Genomic DNA, 14,439 nt, shown 5'->3' on the forward strand with positions numbered 1-14,439 from the left:
CGTTTCCGACCGAGATTTTGATTTTCAAAGCATTGAAGGATTGGGGGCTCGACTTTGCCCGGGCTTGTGCGCTAAGTGGAGAATTACGGATAACCGATGGATAAAATGTTTCATAGGACTGTCTAAGAGGCATATAAATAACAAAAGCATTAGATCGATAATTAATTAGCTAATTTCCAGAGTTTGAAAAAGCCCAATGGCTCCCCTGAAAATTCAAGAAACAAAAGAAACCAAAAATTGGGGATTTTTGCTATTATTTGCAAGCGAAGCGGTGGTCCAGGAGTCGAAGGAGAACAGGTTGAAACATGTGTCTAGACAGCCGAGTGAGCGACCTCAGACTTGAATGCGGCGGCAGCCTCCATCTCGCGGCTAGGACGGCTATCACTGAAAGCGATGCTCAGGTGACGATAATCCCACTTGCGGGAAAGGAACAGGACGAGGAAGGCCAGACCGGGGACCATTAGGACATCGAGAACACCGAAGAAGACGGAAGTACCAGTAACACCGATCTTGTTACCTCCATCGGACAGACCCCAGGCAATTGGGTACATGAACCACAGCACATTGATCCAAACAGAGAGAATAATGTAGTCCTTGTGAATACCAAGGAGCTGTGCAGCCTCGCGACTCTCGTTGATGGTGCTCATTGCGAGAATAATCCAGCCAAAAGTACCAAAGGCAAAGAAACCCCATTTGTAGCTCGTGGTCACGAAAGCACCGACAAGGTAGCAAACAGGCCACTGCAGAGCGATGGCGATGTTGCAGAGCATGGTTGTCCAGGATACACCAGAGATCAGACCGAGGCACAAAGCGAGCGAGGGCCAAGCGACGACCCAGTTGACATATTTGACCCAGAACATTTGACGAATGACTCCATTGCCGAGATTGTCAGTCTGCACGACTGGACTCCAGCCAAGATCCGCTGCTTGGGCGAAATAGGTGATGGCGCCGACGAGGAGAATGAAGGTGAAGAGGTAGTGGAAAACTCGCTCGGCTTCTTTTCCAGTGAAGGACATGACCAAGCAACCGAGCTACATAATTGGACGTGTTAGTCTTAGTGAAAACAAGTTGCAGTCGACGGGAGAATTCTCACGAGAGCCATGATATAAATGGCTGTGACAGCCCAAAGCCAGTCCGATCCATGCACAGCAAGGCCTTCGTCAACCCCAGTCACAGGGTTGACCTTGAGAGCATCATTTGCTCGGGCAAAGAGATCCATTGCGAGACTCATCGCGTGGAATGGGCAACGATAAAGAGGTGAATCGAGTTGATCGCCCGCAGATGCAAAAAGCTCTCGATGTATATGGACCAAGACAGTTGAAATCGAATGGAGGTCCTTAGCAAGCAGAAAATGTTTACTTCTTATAATAAGCAGTATCTTATTAGAGACTTCCCCGGAGATAAGATGAAAGACCAGCTGCACAAAATGAAAACATCGCACCCACGGAGACCGAGATACCGATCCTCCTTTTCAGGGCCGGCGCCAATAGAGACGATCGCGCCCTGGGATGGCGCCTTGCATGGAGCTGGCGGATTGGTAGAACAGCTTAACACATGGTGGAGCTCGGGTTAAAGTTGAATGTTACTGTTCTTCCATTAAGCCTTAGGACCCCTGTGATCGACGTGCCTGATTTCAAATTTCTTCCCGAGACTAAGAGCCCGGGGACATCCCACCTCTCACCCATGGAATAAATCGGATTCCGTATGAAAGAAGATACATCCAGTAAGCACTTAGTAATTGTTGCATTCGAGTCCGCAACCGCCGGCTCGGCGAATCCTTGTTCTGTGGGCGAAGTAGTATTGGCCCCTATCAGTCGGCTGCCGGACCCCTGGGCAACGTATTATTTCTCCGACTGTTTCTCCGAGCTGATACTCCGAGCCGATCATGTTTTCGGCCCGCAATCGCTAGCGCTAGCGCCCGATCCTTAATTTCTTTGAGAACGTGCATTCTCTGGAGATCACAGCCGCAAGCTGCCGTTTGGCGTCGTGATCGTTCGACTCTATGGCTTGACTAGCCGTCCACACAAGACCCATAATTGCTGATCAGCCCTATGTGAAATACGTGCTTCATTTGATTTTCGTTAGGGGTCATGTCTTAAAACCCCCTTGACCCTTAACATTGGAACCCCTACAGATAGGAAAAGGGGTGAAAAGAGGGAAATGAAGTGCTCAAGCCACAGAAACTATACTTGGAAAATAACAGAGTCACTCGATTTATTGGCATCTCAACCACTCCGGATTTCCTGGTATTGATGTTACCCACTGCAGGGAACCGAGCCATCATTCCGCCACGATATCTGGCAACAAAGAATGCGTATAGTTCCAAAGAACACCAGAAGCCTGAGAAATGAATGCAGCACCAGTATACCAGGTATTTCTGTGCCCCTGTAGACTCTTCAAGTGATCATAAAAGCGGCCCTTCAGGGCCTCCTTAGAAACTTCCAGCTTAAACGGAGTGTGACTACGAAACTCCACAAACAAAGGCGATGGACAAGAAGTAGAATTGCTTACTGCCGCCTGCAGTCTCCCAATCACAGCCTTCACATCGGATTCGATCTCACTTTGAGTGAGAGGTGTTGGGCTACCATACCAGACGTAAAACAGTCCAGAAATATTGGATTCGGTAATCTGATACGGAGCAGGTAATTCAGGAATATTCCAAGTCGAGCTGCTTGAATTGGCGTTCATGAACCGATACCCAGATGGAAGACCAGTTTGGTTGACCAGCATAGTATAGTAACTGCTGTAAGTCCACTGGGAAAAGAGCGATATCTCTGCTTCGCTGAGATCGTAGGGCTGCATATAATCCAGTAACGGCGGGATACTGATAAGAAGCTTGGCAGCCTTGATGAGCTTGTTTCCCAACGGCGTCTTGGCGACGAGAAGCACTTCGGAACCTTTCAGCGGTCGCTTAGCAGCGATAATCTTCGAAGAGAGAAGGATATTTGAAGATCCTAGGATGGCGGAGGCTTTCTCAAATATGATCTTGTTGTTATTGTTTGGCGGAACGACATCGCCACCTGCTAACCCGGCCAGGAGAGTAGAGTCAAACATCTTGAAGACATTGATGGTTATTTGCTGTAGGAAGCTTGTAAGGCCTTGGCTATAAAAATAAATGGTATAGGCGCTGGGAATGTCATATTTCGTGACAAACTCGGCGAATGGCAAGACAAGATCATCAGGTACAGGACTCGGTAGATCCCAACCGTACTCAAGGTAGGGATAATTATAAAGCTGGGAGGCATATGAGGTGAAATTGGTGCTTAATCTGACTGCCACCGGCTGCCCTGTAGCAAAGTCGTAGAATGCGCTGGTAAGCGAGGGAATCGAATAAGTTTCACCGGAGATGCCAAGCAATTTGAAGTAGTTCCATGTGGTTGTTGTGTTCCAGAATGTCTGAACCCCGTAGTTGGTTGTCTCCCCAGTACTTGGATCCGTGTATGTGTTGACGTGGCCTCCAAGTTCGTCTTCCTTTTCGATGAGAATGACGCTTTTGCCCATCACATGAAGATTGACAGCCCCATAGGTACCAGATGAGCCACCTCCAATCACGGCGACGTCTCTAGTAATGATGTCCTTGGCGTCGTAGTTCGTCGAATCAAACTCGTCGCCAGTACCGGAGGCGATAGTGAAAAGGGCAGCAAAAGCCACCAAGGTGACGCGTGTATGCATCTTGGTCGGTCAAAGCGGTTTATAAAGGTGATTTCCGTTCATTCGGTCAATACCGTCGCTTTATTTCATCAGATGTCGTTTGAGGCCTGAGGCATTCAGCCTTATTGTGTGACAGGATAAAAACGTTGCATTAGGGCTCCTGATCGGAGTGATTGTGTCCACACTGTGTGCATCAAGATCATGTTGCCACCCCCTATCCGTGATAGCCTTCACTATACAACTTTACTTGTGTCTTGGCAAACAATCTTTCGCAGAAAGGGGCGGAAAAAAGAACGGCTGCGGAGATTCGATCCGGAGTATCCATCATTGAAGCTGCGTCGGCGCTCACGTTTTAATATGAGTCAGAGCAAGGGAAGGACAACAAAACAACAAGGCCTGAAAATGAAAACTCTTCGTTGTGGGTCTTTGAGAGAAATGAGGACGCAAGCCGTTTTTAGGCCATGATTCATGCTTTGTTTTTTTATTGATTGATTTCACTTACAGACCGAAGACGGCTGGCTCTACACTATAAGACCTGAAATTTTGTGCCTCTCGCATTTCCTGCGACAAACAGAAATCGAGGGCCGGGCTAAGATTGATGCAGGTGCATGGGTAATATAGTTTGATTGCGATGCTGACTACTGATAAAGTTTGTCTTCATCTCCACAGTGGCTTGGATGAATATGACCTATAAAGTGGACCGGGGTAGAATGGCTTACGGAGATTCAATGCGGAGTATCTTTCACGCACATGCTTAGACCTTGGGGTGTCGTGCGAAAGTGCTTACTCATCTCATGTGGTTTGCATGGGATCCAATACTATTAACATTTGAAGAGAACAGAAGTGTCATTCAGCACCGAAAGACTATGATTCCACTACGTTAGGCCATTTTGGTTAATAAGATTAGCTAAGCAGCCTTCTGTGAATTGAGTGAACATTCCTCGTTAAGTAAAACTTTCGAATGTAAAGCACATACAAGATTAAGAGAATCTCAAATTGACTATCCCGAATTGAATAATCCTGCCAACTCACGAGGACTGACGAGAGTGATCCTCTTTAATCAAATCCGCTCCCTTCTCCGCGGCAGCATAAACAGTCGGCATAATAGCTGCGCTCACCTGCATCGGCAAAACACTGGCATCCACAATACGAAGCCCTCGCACACCCTTCACTCGGAGCCGTTCATCCACAACCTGGCCCATAGCACAAGTGCCCAATGCATGGTGATAGCTGACGATACGATCACGAACAAATTGCTGCGCCGCATTCTCATCGTCAAGGTCAACCTCGGGAGGCGGATCGACTCGCTTTCCAACCTTGCCCTCGAGCTGTACCGACTTGAAAACCCGATCAGCAAACTTAACACCGGCTGCAAGGACATGCGCATCGGCTGGGTGGGAGTGGAATCCCGGGTCAATCTCTGGGGCCTCTAACGGATCGGAAGAAACCACGTGAACACTGCCGCGGGACAGAGGATACATGTTGCTGACAATTGTCGCGTAACAGGGCTTGTCTCCAGGGGGCCCGGAAATCAATTTGGCACAGTTTTCAAAGCCAGCAGCGATATTGAAATTGGCGGGTGAGCCCACGATTTGGATATCAGCCGAGGTAGATTGGCGCATGCGGGCGGCGATTGCCTTGTACTGCTTGTCCTGAAACTCGGCATCTTGCGATGAAAGCTTTGACCCCTTATCCATTGTCAAGAGCAGCTTGTTGAACTCTGCGTCATTGACCTGGGATGAGAATGGGAGGAAACCCATAAGACTCGCGGAACCTGACATTGCACCGGTGTGCTCCTCGTTGTAGAGCTTGAAGTGCTTCATGCCAAATGTGGGATCCATGAAGAGTGAGTCTAGGGACATCTCGCCGGGTCCCAACTCATAGACAACCACAGACATGGTTTTCTCCTGCAAATTATTTCCGACATGCGGGTTGGGGAGGACGCACGGAATTTGGGCCTTCTCCAGCACTGCTGGGTCCCCAATACCGGACAATTCCAGGATTTGAGGGGTTTGAAATGATCCAGCACTGAGGATAACCTCTTTCTTAGGGAACAGCTTCCGTGTCATGCCTGTCTGCAGCAGCTCAACTCCCTTTGCCAGCAGGCTGCCATTTATGTCTTCCTCTAGTATGACACGGGTGACTGTCACCTCTGTGAGGATTCGCAGATTTTGTCGGTCCTGTACGGGGGCCAGATACCCATTTCCGGCATAGCTGCGGACCGGCTTCCCCGTGCGATCGATGGAGAGGAAAGATCGGAAAAAGCCGAGATGTTCTCCGTTGTTTGGTTCGACGGGTCGTGAAAGACCAGACTCATGATCAAGGGCACTGAGAAGGGGCTCCTCGAATGGAACATGCCAAGTTGGCAAAGATGTGTGAATTGGGCCATCGCATCCATGCAGATTATAGTCTAGCGGGGAAGCGTCCGTGTCGCGCTCCGCGATATTCTTCAACTCCTTCTCAATATGCTGGTGACGTTGAAAGTAAGGAAGCAAATCTGCAAATGACCAGCCTTTGAGTCCCAGCTCGTTTGCCCAGTCGTCGATATCTTGAGCACATGGGCGTGTATAGGTCATGAAGTTGATCCCGCTGCTGCCACCGAGCATCTTTCCGCGAGGAAGGTGGAAGACTCGGTTTCCTGCATTTTTCTGCATATGGGACCCTTATTAAATATTGGAAATCAAATTCCGAACAAAAGCAGACTCACTTGAGGCACACTCTGAAACGCCCAGTCATATTCCGGATTGTTCAACATCTTCCCAACACCTGTCGGCATATCGACATTCGGATCTCCCAATCGTGACTTGCCAGCTTCAAGCACGCATACTTGTACATTCGGATCTTCGGATAGGCGGGCCGCCACAGCTAGGCCCGAAGTTCCACCTCCAACGATAATGAAATCGAATTGGTCGTCAGGGAAGGTCATTTTCGCGCTTGTATTTGTCTCATACAAATTGATATCTAGAGTTTGCTGCAAATAAATGTCAATTGAAGAATGATACTTCTTCTATCAAGGCTGAATGGATTATCTACAAGGGCGGGGTACAATTGGGGCCGTAAGCTAGATAATTACTCCGGCTTTATGGAGCGCAACATAGTTCACGTTAGAATCTTACCGATTCAATTATTGTTTCACGAGTAAGGGGTGATTGATCCGCTGAAGTAAATCAGACGGCAGAGGTCATGGTAACATGATAAAGCTGTAACCGTTAGAAGGCAACCAACAGAGCTGTCAGAACTTGTGCTAGTCCCGGGTGGCATCTCGACTTCCGAGGCTCAGATATTCTCTGCCATTACTAGTAGAAAGAGACCAAATGTAATCCACTATCTTTTGATTTGCACAAAGATCAGTTGCGATTATTGTAAGTTGTTCTGTCGATATGAGAGGTCTCCAGGCGGATTTACCGGGGTTAGATCTACGTACTTTATGCACGATAGAAGAAAGAACTAGGGAGCATGACGACGCTTATGAAACGTTCGGGTAGTGCTCTACGCTATCATTGCCTGGTGCCAACCCATTATTTTGAAGTCTAGGCGTCCCGGGTTCCTGACTTGGTCTCGCTCCGTGGCGCGTTGCCACGATCGATTTCCAGAGACCCTAAGAGAAATCGGAGAAATAGAAACCTTTCATGACCTCGGAATGTGAATTTTGAATATCCGAACCGAGTCCGCATTGGTGAGTCTACACCAAGTTGAGAGATTGTTTGCTAATCTGTGTTCCTTAGCCACAACCTGAGTGCAAGAAATAAATATCAGTGAACATCCCCATGAACAGTGTTTAATATCACCCCTCAATCAAAACCTTTTGAATAAAGACACTGTACTAGTGAGAATTGTCAAAATGCCTATCCCTGCGACTGGAACACCCGTTGGCCTCGAGATCCCCGTCAAGGACACAAAGCGTGGTATGTCAATAGACCTGAGACTTGGCGTTGCTTGATCTGACCCACGGCAAAATTAGCCGCCGCCTTCTACAGCGCCGTGTTCAACTGGTCATTCTCTGCTGAGACCAATGTCGGTGCCCCCGAGGAATACCTGCTCGTCTTTAAGGTCGCTGGCGAAATGTTCCCTGGCGGCGGAATCATCAAGAAGATTCCCGAGGGAGACCTTGCTGCTTCTGGATCTACCAAAATCTACCTCTATGTAGATGATATTGAGGCTGCCATTGAGGTGAGGTTATGTTTTATCAGATAGTCGAGACTTAGGGCTAATGCTGTACAGAAAATTGAGGCGAACGGCGGGAAGAAGCTTGGCGAGAAGGAGGCGGAGGGGGACCGGGCGTTCTACCAGTACTTTCAAGACTCTGAGGGTAATGCCCAGGCACTTTACAGCTACAACAAGTAAATTCTTGCAATGATATGGATTATATAGCCGTATAACTACTGTTCGTTGTTGTTATTACATAGTGGATATAACGATTCTCTTTGATTGCAAAGTTCTCTCTCTGTGCATGAATGTTCCGTATTTCGGGACACCCAAGTGACCATTAAATGAAGGTATTTGAGGACCTTCGTAGCGTAAGATTTTGTGTTCATTGACCTTGAGCATACGGGTAACGAATGTGGAGGAGAAAATGAAACGAGTGACGCCTGGCCCACCAGTTCAACGGATCTGCCTGTTGAACCAGGTCATTTCTATATGCATCTGCAAGAGAGTAGCTTTTCTATTTGCTCAATAAATATGCAGTGATATTTTAACTCCCCACTAGCTCCCTGGCCGAGCATCGTACCTAAGGTACCTTACCTAGATCTGACATGGCGGGGTTACGGAGTTTCTTAGGGGGCCCCCGGAGTATTTCATGGTACTATCTTCCCAGATGTCTAGAATTCCAAGGACAGGAATATTATTGAGAGGGATCAGTTAAAAATATAGACCCAGATATCAAGTCGATCTCAACTGCGCATTCAAAAGGAACATTTTCCTCAAGCATAATCCTCTTCCGCCCATCAATTAATCCATTCCCGCAAAACCAAACAACTTTCGATCATCTTCACTCAATACAGCAAAAATGGCGGTCGCGCAAGGAGCAGCAGCGATATTGGCCAAATTCGAAGAGGTGTCAACTTACCGCTGGTCATGCACCGATCCCTCGCTTCAATTTGCTGTCGAGAACCCAGCCACTGGAAAGACCATCACCAAAATCCAAGCGGGCAATACCGAAACAACCAACGCAGCTATCGAAGCCTCACAAGCAGCCTACATCGCTTGGAAAGCACGTGCCCCAAATGAGCGATGCGGTGTTCTGATGCGCGCATCAGATGAAATTCAAAAGAATCTGCAGGAGCTGGCTCTCCTGCTGTGCCTCGAGAATGGAAAGCCGTTCAAGGACGCAATCATCGACATTTTCTTCTTGATTCAAGTTTTCAAATACTTTGGATCGATCGCGGATAAGCTACCCTCGGAGTTCTTTGATCAGGGTAGCATCTACTCGGCCATCATCTATGAGCCGCTCGGTGTGTGCGCGGGTATCATCCCGTTCAACTGGCCTCCTATCCATGTTGGAGGCAAGCTGGCTCCTTGTCTGGCTGCTGGAAACACGATGATCTTGAAACCAGGCGAGCAGGCGCCGCTGACTGCGATCCGAATTGTCGAGATCCTGCAGGGAGTGTTCCCTCCGGACGTCGTTCAGATCGTTCCTGGACTGGGACCCGAGGTTCCCCAAGCTCTTGTCAACCACCCCTTGGTCAAGATGGTATCATTCACTGGGTCTTCCGCAGTCGGTGCAAAGGTAGCATCGGCCGCTGGATCAACCCTCACAACCACGGCCCTCGAGTTGGGTGGTAAGAATGCCTTCGTCGTGTTCGAAGATGCAAACCTTGATGTCGTGGTTCGCGATGCTATCGAAGGCGCCTATTTCAACAAGGGTGAGGCTTGTACCGCTTCATCGCGTCTTCTAGTGCACAAGGATATCTACCCACAGTTCGTCGAGAAAATGACCGCCGCAGTGTTGAAGTTGAAGGCAGGCGATGGCATCGACGATACCACACATGTTGGCCCCGTTGTCTCGCGCGAGCGTAAGCAACAAGTCCTCGAAGCAATCGAGCTAGCCAAAAGCCAGGGTGCCCGTCTTGCAGCACAGGGAACTGTGTCCACGGATGCGCATCTTGCAGATGGGTTCTTTGTGCCCCCTACCTTGTTCGCCGATGTGACTCCCGACATGGCTGTCGCAGTGGAGGAGATATTCGGCCCCGTCGCATGTGTCAGCTCTTTCGAGACTGAGGATGAGGCAGTTGAAATTATCAATGCTTCGCGTTATGGCCTGTTTGCGGGTGTCTACTCGACCGAGTTTAGCCGTGCCATGCGCGTTGCTCGTCGTATTGAGGCTGGTGTGGTCCTCGTCAACAACTATTACCGGGGAGTTCTTGGTACGCCATTCGGCGGTGCTAAGGATAGTGGACACGGAAGGGAGCACTGGATTGGAACTCTGCGAGAATGGAGCTCCATCAAGAACATCCGCTACCCCAGTGGAATGGGCGCCCCTTTGCCCCAGTGGAGGGTTATTGCGGACGTTTTGTAGTACGAAGAATGATATCGTCTGAATTCACGCTAGAAACATAATTGCATCAGTTTCCGACGTTTACTTCGGCGATCTGAAGACATCGGGAATCACCACCCAATAAGCTTAGAGAGCATTATTCAGACAATGGAACTTCATCTACTATGTCATGCGTTCCACCACTACGCTACCTACCTACCTTCATAATAGAGAAACACCAAGGCATGACTGAAAAGGTTAATCAGGACCCACTGAACTAATTATCGAGCATTGATCCCTGCCAGAGAGGGATAACTGAATATGGAGATATGTGTAAGAGTGGTTGAATTAGTCCTGTGGGAGAAGTAGGCTCTCTAGGCTACAAACAATCCCAAATTGCCGTTTCTTTTCATCGAGCTCTTAGTTGTACTTCATGATTGAAGCAGTACAGTCACGATCCTCTACTTACAGAATGAATGTAGATCTGACAGTTTTGTGGGTTGAGAACCGAGTTTGAATCTCTGCTGCTAGCGCATTCTTTCCTGGGAGCTCTGAATTGCAATTGAATGTTGTAAAATTTGAGGAAAATGTTCAGTGTATATGCTCTCTGGCTTCCTTGCGCGTCGTGACTAACACTGAGGCAAGTCCAGATGTACGTTTCTTACAAGTTGCGGCCAACCCCCGCTTTCCCGTCTAGGCCTCATGGTGCGCTCGGCACGGACACTCTTGGCGCATCAGACTCATTGGGCTATAAAGCTAAGTGTCCCGCGTGCTTGCGAATTTCGAAGACCAATGTACCGTGGCTAACAATTGATCGATTTAATCAGCCTCTTTCTCCCTCGAAGATGATCCCCATTCCCGATCCAGTCATTCATTACCTCTACGGTCTCCCTCATCCAACATCGAACAAACGCAAGGAGCCTATGCAAGTTCTGGCTGTGGGTATCTCCCGGTCTGGAACAGACTCACTACGCAACGCACTACACATACTCGGATTCGAGCATACCCACCATGGCTTTGACACCATTCTTCCCCCATCATCTCTAGAGGGTATTTATCGCCTTCTGCAGAAGAAGTACAACACAGAACCAATTGCTGGTCAAAGTAGCAAACTGACCGCCGAGGACTTCGACACAATTTTGAGTGATTGCGTCGGTGTCAGCGATCTTATGGCGGCAGAATTCGCGCTCGAACTTATTGCGGCGTATCCGAACGCAAAGGTCATTCTTAACACTCGACGAGACCTTGAAAGCTGGTACTCCAGCATGCAGCAAACTATGGGTTATTTCGATAAAAACCCAATTGACTGGGACTGGTTCAAGAGTTGGTTTAGCGCCGACCTGTTTTGGATTCGACAAACGATGTGTCGCACAATGATGCCACGTTTCTTTCGTGGTAGTTTCCATTCCAATGGCAAATGGGTCTACGAACAACACATTGCTCTAGTGAAAGGACTAGGCTTATCTAAAGATAGGTTACTTGAGTGGTCCGTGGAGGATGGTTGGGAGCCACTCTGCGAATTCCTCGGCAAGAATATACCTCAGCAAGAATTCCCTGATGGCAATCCACCAAAAGCTTGGGCAGAACGAATCTCCAATACCATGAAAACCCATCACGAACGGGCTATCAGGAACATGCTTGTCTTCGGGGCCTGTCTTATTGGGACCTTGGTAGCGAGTGTCGGTGCTTATCTTCGGTACCTATCTCCACCCGAGCAATGAGAGGGATCTCAATGATTACAGTATGGATCCATACCAGTTTCCACCATTTTACTAGCATAATTAATTTCTCAAATTTATTCTGAAACCCGGTAATCTAGGCATTTTTAAGGTGTTATATTATCTTCTATTGCGCATGTAATCGATCTATTATAACGCTTCTTAGAAAGCTTCTACTGTCTAGATACGTAAGGCGATATCGGCCTTAGCTCTCATTTCCTCTTTAGAGCCCTTAAGCTTCGACCTCGATCTCGAGGCAGGAAACAAGTGTTTTCACATCCAGAGAAACTAGAACACTATTTCTCCCGCCACTCGTCTCATCTGCCACTTCTCTCATTTGGTGCACCAAAAGTGCGACATCCTTAGATTTGATCGGAACACGATGATCGCCATCCCATTCAATGAGTCTCGAAGTATTAGGTGTGCAAGACTCAAATAACTTCCGATGACGATGTATTCCCTCGTCCCGCAAGCCATGCATATGAATGGTTGGGATAGTCAGAACAGGATCAAGGTCCAATGTTCTCGGTAGAGACTTGAAGACAGATAATAATTCCCAGTCTTGATCCAGAAAAACCAAGGGTGCACTGCCCGCCAGAAGAACCCCGAATCGGAACTTGGTATTTGATCTTCCTTCTTGTTGTCGGTATAATAGACTTGCAGCGAGCTTGGCTCCCTGACTGAATCCGAGAACAGCAACCCAATGACCAGTGGCACCTTTCAGATCGTCGCGTCTCATGACATCTTCAAGAGTCTTGTCGACGAGTGAAACTGTTTCAAGGGAAGGATATTGGGGGTGTTGAGATTGTGGTAGCCAGCATTTGAATGGGCCCCATTGACTGTACACAGAGAGTACATCTGGTCCTGCAGGTGATGAAAACGGTGCTTGTGCAAAGACGAAGCGGAACTCGTCCTTCAGGCGGTGGACGATTCCTCGGCACTGGGCGCGGAAGATTCTCGCGTTGGTCCCGCCGCCGTGTAGGCAGAGGATGCGTGGAAGGTGGAGATTTGATTCTTCTTTGACCATGATTGTGTGTTCGATCCTCATCTTGAATGTGTAGGGAAAATAAGTGGATTCCGACGGAGAGTTATCTCGATATCAGAGGGTAAAGCCGTTCGAGGTATTTACCTCTGACTCATGTATGATCGGAGATAAAACTCTACCGCCATCATCCTAGGACCTAGTCAACACCATTTTAAAACAAAGTCGGACCACTCGGGCCTTCTCAGGTTTGCCCAGAAATCGTCCGCTGGGGCCAAAATTCTGGGTTGGCGGAAACGAACCGCCGGATAGAAAGTCCGCCTGAGCGACGCTCCCCGGAGCCTAATATATAGGGCCGATAAGCTTACCACTAAACCTGTTTGAAATGAGATACAAATTGCAGCACTTCAGTGATAAAGATAAAGAATTATCGTAGTCAATATCACCAACCGATCAGTACCTACCTTCTATACCGTCATCATGCCTTCCGCTGCCCCCAACTCCTCGTCCTTCTACCTCCCCTCGGTTGATATCACCCCCTTCCTCGAAGACCCTTCCAGCTCCGAAGCAAAGCAAGTAATCGATGATGTCCGCGCAGCATGCATCTCAACCGGATTTTTTCAAATGACCGGCCACGGCGTCCCTGAAAGCCTCCAAAAGGATGTTTTCGAGGCGGCCGCCAAATTCTTCGCTCTCCCTCTAGAGGTCAAAACCGACCTCAACGCCGCCAAGAACATTGGGTTCCGCGGATATGACCTGATGGGGACCCAACTGTACGAGGACGACGTTCTTCCCGACCTGAAAGAAGGATTCTTCATTGGCCAGAACATGGAGCCCTCTGACCCGCTTGTCCAAGCTCGTCGCTTTTTCATGGGCTCCAATGTCTACCCCCCGGTCGAGATGCTGGCGCATGATGAGTTCAAAAAGCCCATTGAGAAGTACTATCAGGCTATGGCTGAGCTTTGCCATAAGGTCCTTGACCTCATCGCCGCAACCCTGCCCTATGGGCCGAATGTCTTCGACGAGATCCAGGCCAATGATCCCGCTTGCCCCATGCGTCTCCTGCACTACCCACCCACGCGCCCGGCAGCAACCGCCAAGGAAGGTGAAGCTCAGAAGCGTCAGCTGGGTAGTAGTGCGCACACTGACTTCGGTGCCGTAACTCTGCTCTTGCAGGACGAACACCCGGGTTTGGAAGTCCAAGATAGCAAAACGGGGGATTGGATCGAAGTGCCGCCGAACCCGGCTGCTTATGTGATTAACATGGGCGATATCGTCACCCGTCTCACGGGCGGCCTTTACAAGAGCAGTGTTCATCGGGTCCTGAATAAGAATCCGACGGACCGGTTCAGTGTGGTTTATTTCTTTGATGGGAATGTTGATTTCAAGTTGCATGAGCTTGAGAAGTCTTATGGAGAGGGCGTTGGTGAGGAGAAGGCGCCTACTGTTGAGGAGCATATGATTCAACGAACTATGGCGAGTTACAACATGAGCAAGAAGAAGCACTGATTGGGCTTGGAGGCGGATTGAAAGTGTGTGAAGCGGTGCACAGAGTAAAGTGAGAGGAGGGAAGATAGCGCTTGACTGACAGGCGGGTTTTCAACCAACATTGG

The 14,439-nt window shown here is 48.8% G+C and overlaps 8 protein-coding genes across 8 annotated transcripts; 4 read left to right on the top strand and 4 right to left on the bottom strand.

Moving 5' to 3' along the window:
* Nucleotides 1–311: 311 nt before the first annotated feature.
* On the bottom strand, nucleotides 312–1,219 carry N7443_003190 (opsin family protein; the record flags this gene model as incomplete). Its single annotated transcript, XM_056883246.1, has 2 exons — nucleotides 312–1,031; nucleotides 1,094–1,219. The coding sequence occupies 2 exons, from the start codon at nucleotides 1,217–1,219 to the stop codon at nucleotides 312–314; spliced, it is 846 nt and encodes a 281-aa protein (XP_056745087.1).
* Nucleotides 1,220–2,280: 1,061 nt separating this feature from the next.
* Nucleotides 2,281–3,672, bottom strand: N7443_003191 (uncharacterized protein; the record flags this gene model as incomplete). Its single annotated transcript, XM_056883247.1, has 1 exon — nucleotides 2,281–3,672. One exon carries the CDS (start codon nucleotides 3,670–3,672, stop codon nucleotides 2,281–2,283), a length of 1,392 nt encoding a protein of 463 aa, XP_056745088.1.
* Nucleotides 3,673–4,679: 1,007 nt separating this feature from the next.
* Nucleotides 4,680–6,577, bottom strand: N7443_003192 (GMC family oxidoreductase; the record flags this gene model as incomplete). Its single annotated transcript, XM_056883248.1, has 2 exons — nucleotides 4,680–6,299; nucleotides 6,359–6,577. The coding sequence occupies 2 exons, from the start codon at nucleotides 6,575–6,577 to the stop codon at nucleotides 4,680–4,682; spliced, it is 1,839 nt and encodes a 612-aa protein (XP_056745089.1).
* Nucleotides 6,578–7,492: 915 nt separating this feature from the next.
* Nucleotides 7,493–7,995, top strand: N7443_003193 (VOC family protein; the record flags this gene model as incomplete). The annotated part of the gene is made up of 3 exons (XM_056883249.1): nucleotides 7,493–7,556; nucleotides 7,613–7,821; nucleotides 7,873–7,995. 3 exons carry the CDS (start codon nucleotides 7,493–7,495, stop codon nucleotides 7,993–7,995), a joined length of 396 nt encoding a protein of 131 aa, XP_056745090.1.
* Nucleotides 7,996–8,659: 664 nt separating this feature from the next.
* On the top strand, nucleotides 8,660–10,168 carry N7443_003194 (aldehyde dehydrogenase family protein; the record flags this gene model as incomplete). The annotated part of the gene is made up of 1 exon (XM_056883250.1): nucleotides 8,660–10,168. The coding sequence occupies one exon, from the start codon at nucleotides 8,660–8,662 to the stop codon at nucleotides 10,166–10,168; it is 1,509 nt and encodes a 502-aa protein (XP_056745091.1).
* Nucleotides 10,169–10,971: 803 nt separating this feature from the next.
* Nucleotides 10,972–11,847, top strand: N7443_003195 (sulfotransferase family protein; the record flags this gene model as incomplete). The annotated part of the gene is made up of 1 exon (XM_056883251.1): nucleotides 10,972–11,847. The coding sequence occupies one exon, from the start codon at nucleotides 10,972–10,974 to the stop codon at nucleotides 11,845–11,847; it is 876 nt and encodes a 291-aa protein (XP_056745092.1).
* A 229-nt stretch (nucleotides 11,848–12,076) lies between these two features.
* On the bottom strand, nucleotides 12,077–12,892 carry N7443_003196 (uncharacterized protein; the record flags this gene model as incomplete). Its single annotated transcript, XM_056883252.1, has 1 exon — nucleotides 12,077–12,892. One exon carries the CDS (start codon nucleotides 12,890–12,892, stop codon nucleotides 12,077–12,079), a length of 816 nt encoding a protein of 271 aa, XP_056745093.1.
* Nucleotides 12,893–13,306: 414 nt separating this feature from the next.
* Nucleotides 13,307–14,335, top strand: N7443_003197 (isopenicillin N synthase family dioxygenase; the record flags this gene model as incomplete). The annotated part of the gene is made up of 1 exon (XM_056883253.1): nucleotides 13,307–14,335. The coding sequence occupies one exon, from the start codon at nucleotides 13,307–13,309 to the stop codon at nucleotides 14,333–14,335; it is 1,029 nt and encodes a 342-aa protein (XP_056745094.1).
* Between the last annotated feature and the right edge of the window lie 104 nt (nucleotides 14,336–14,439).

The sequence above is a fragment of the Penicillium atrosanguineum genome (assembly GCF_028827265.1).
Source record: "Penicillium atrosanguineum strain IBT 20685 chromosome Unknown utg000002l_segment0_segment0, whole genome shotgun sequence".
In the NCBI taxonomy this organism is placed as follows: domain Eukaryota; kingdom Fungi; phylum Ascomycota; class Eurotiomycetes; order Eurotiales; family Aspergillaceae; genus Penicillium; species Penicillium atrosanguineum.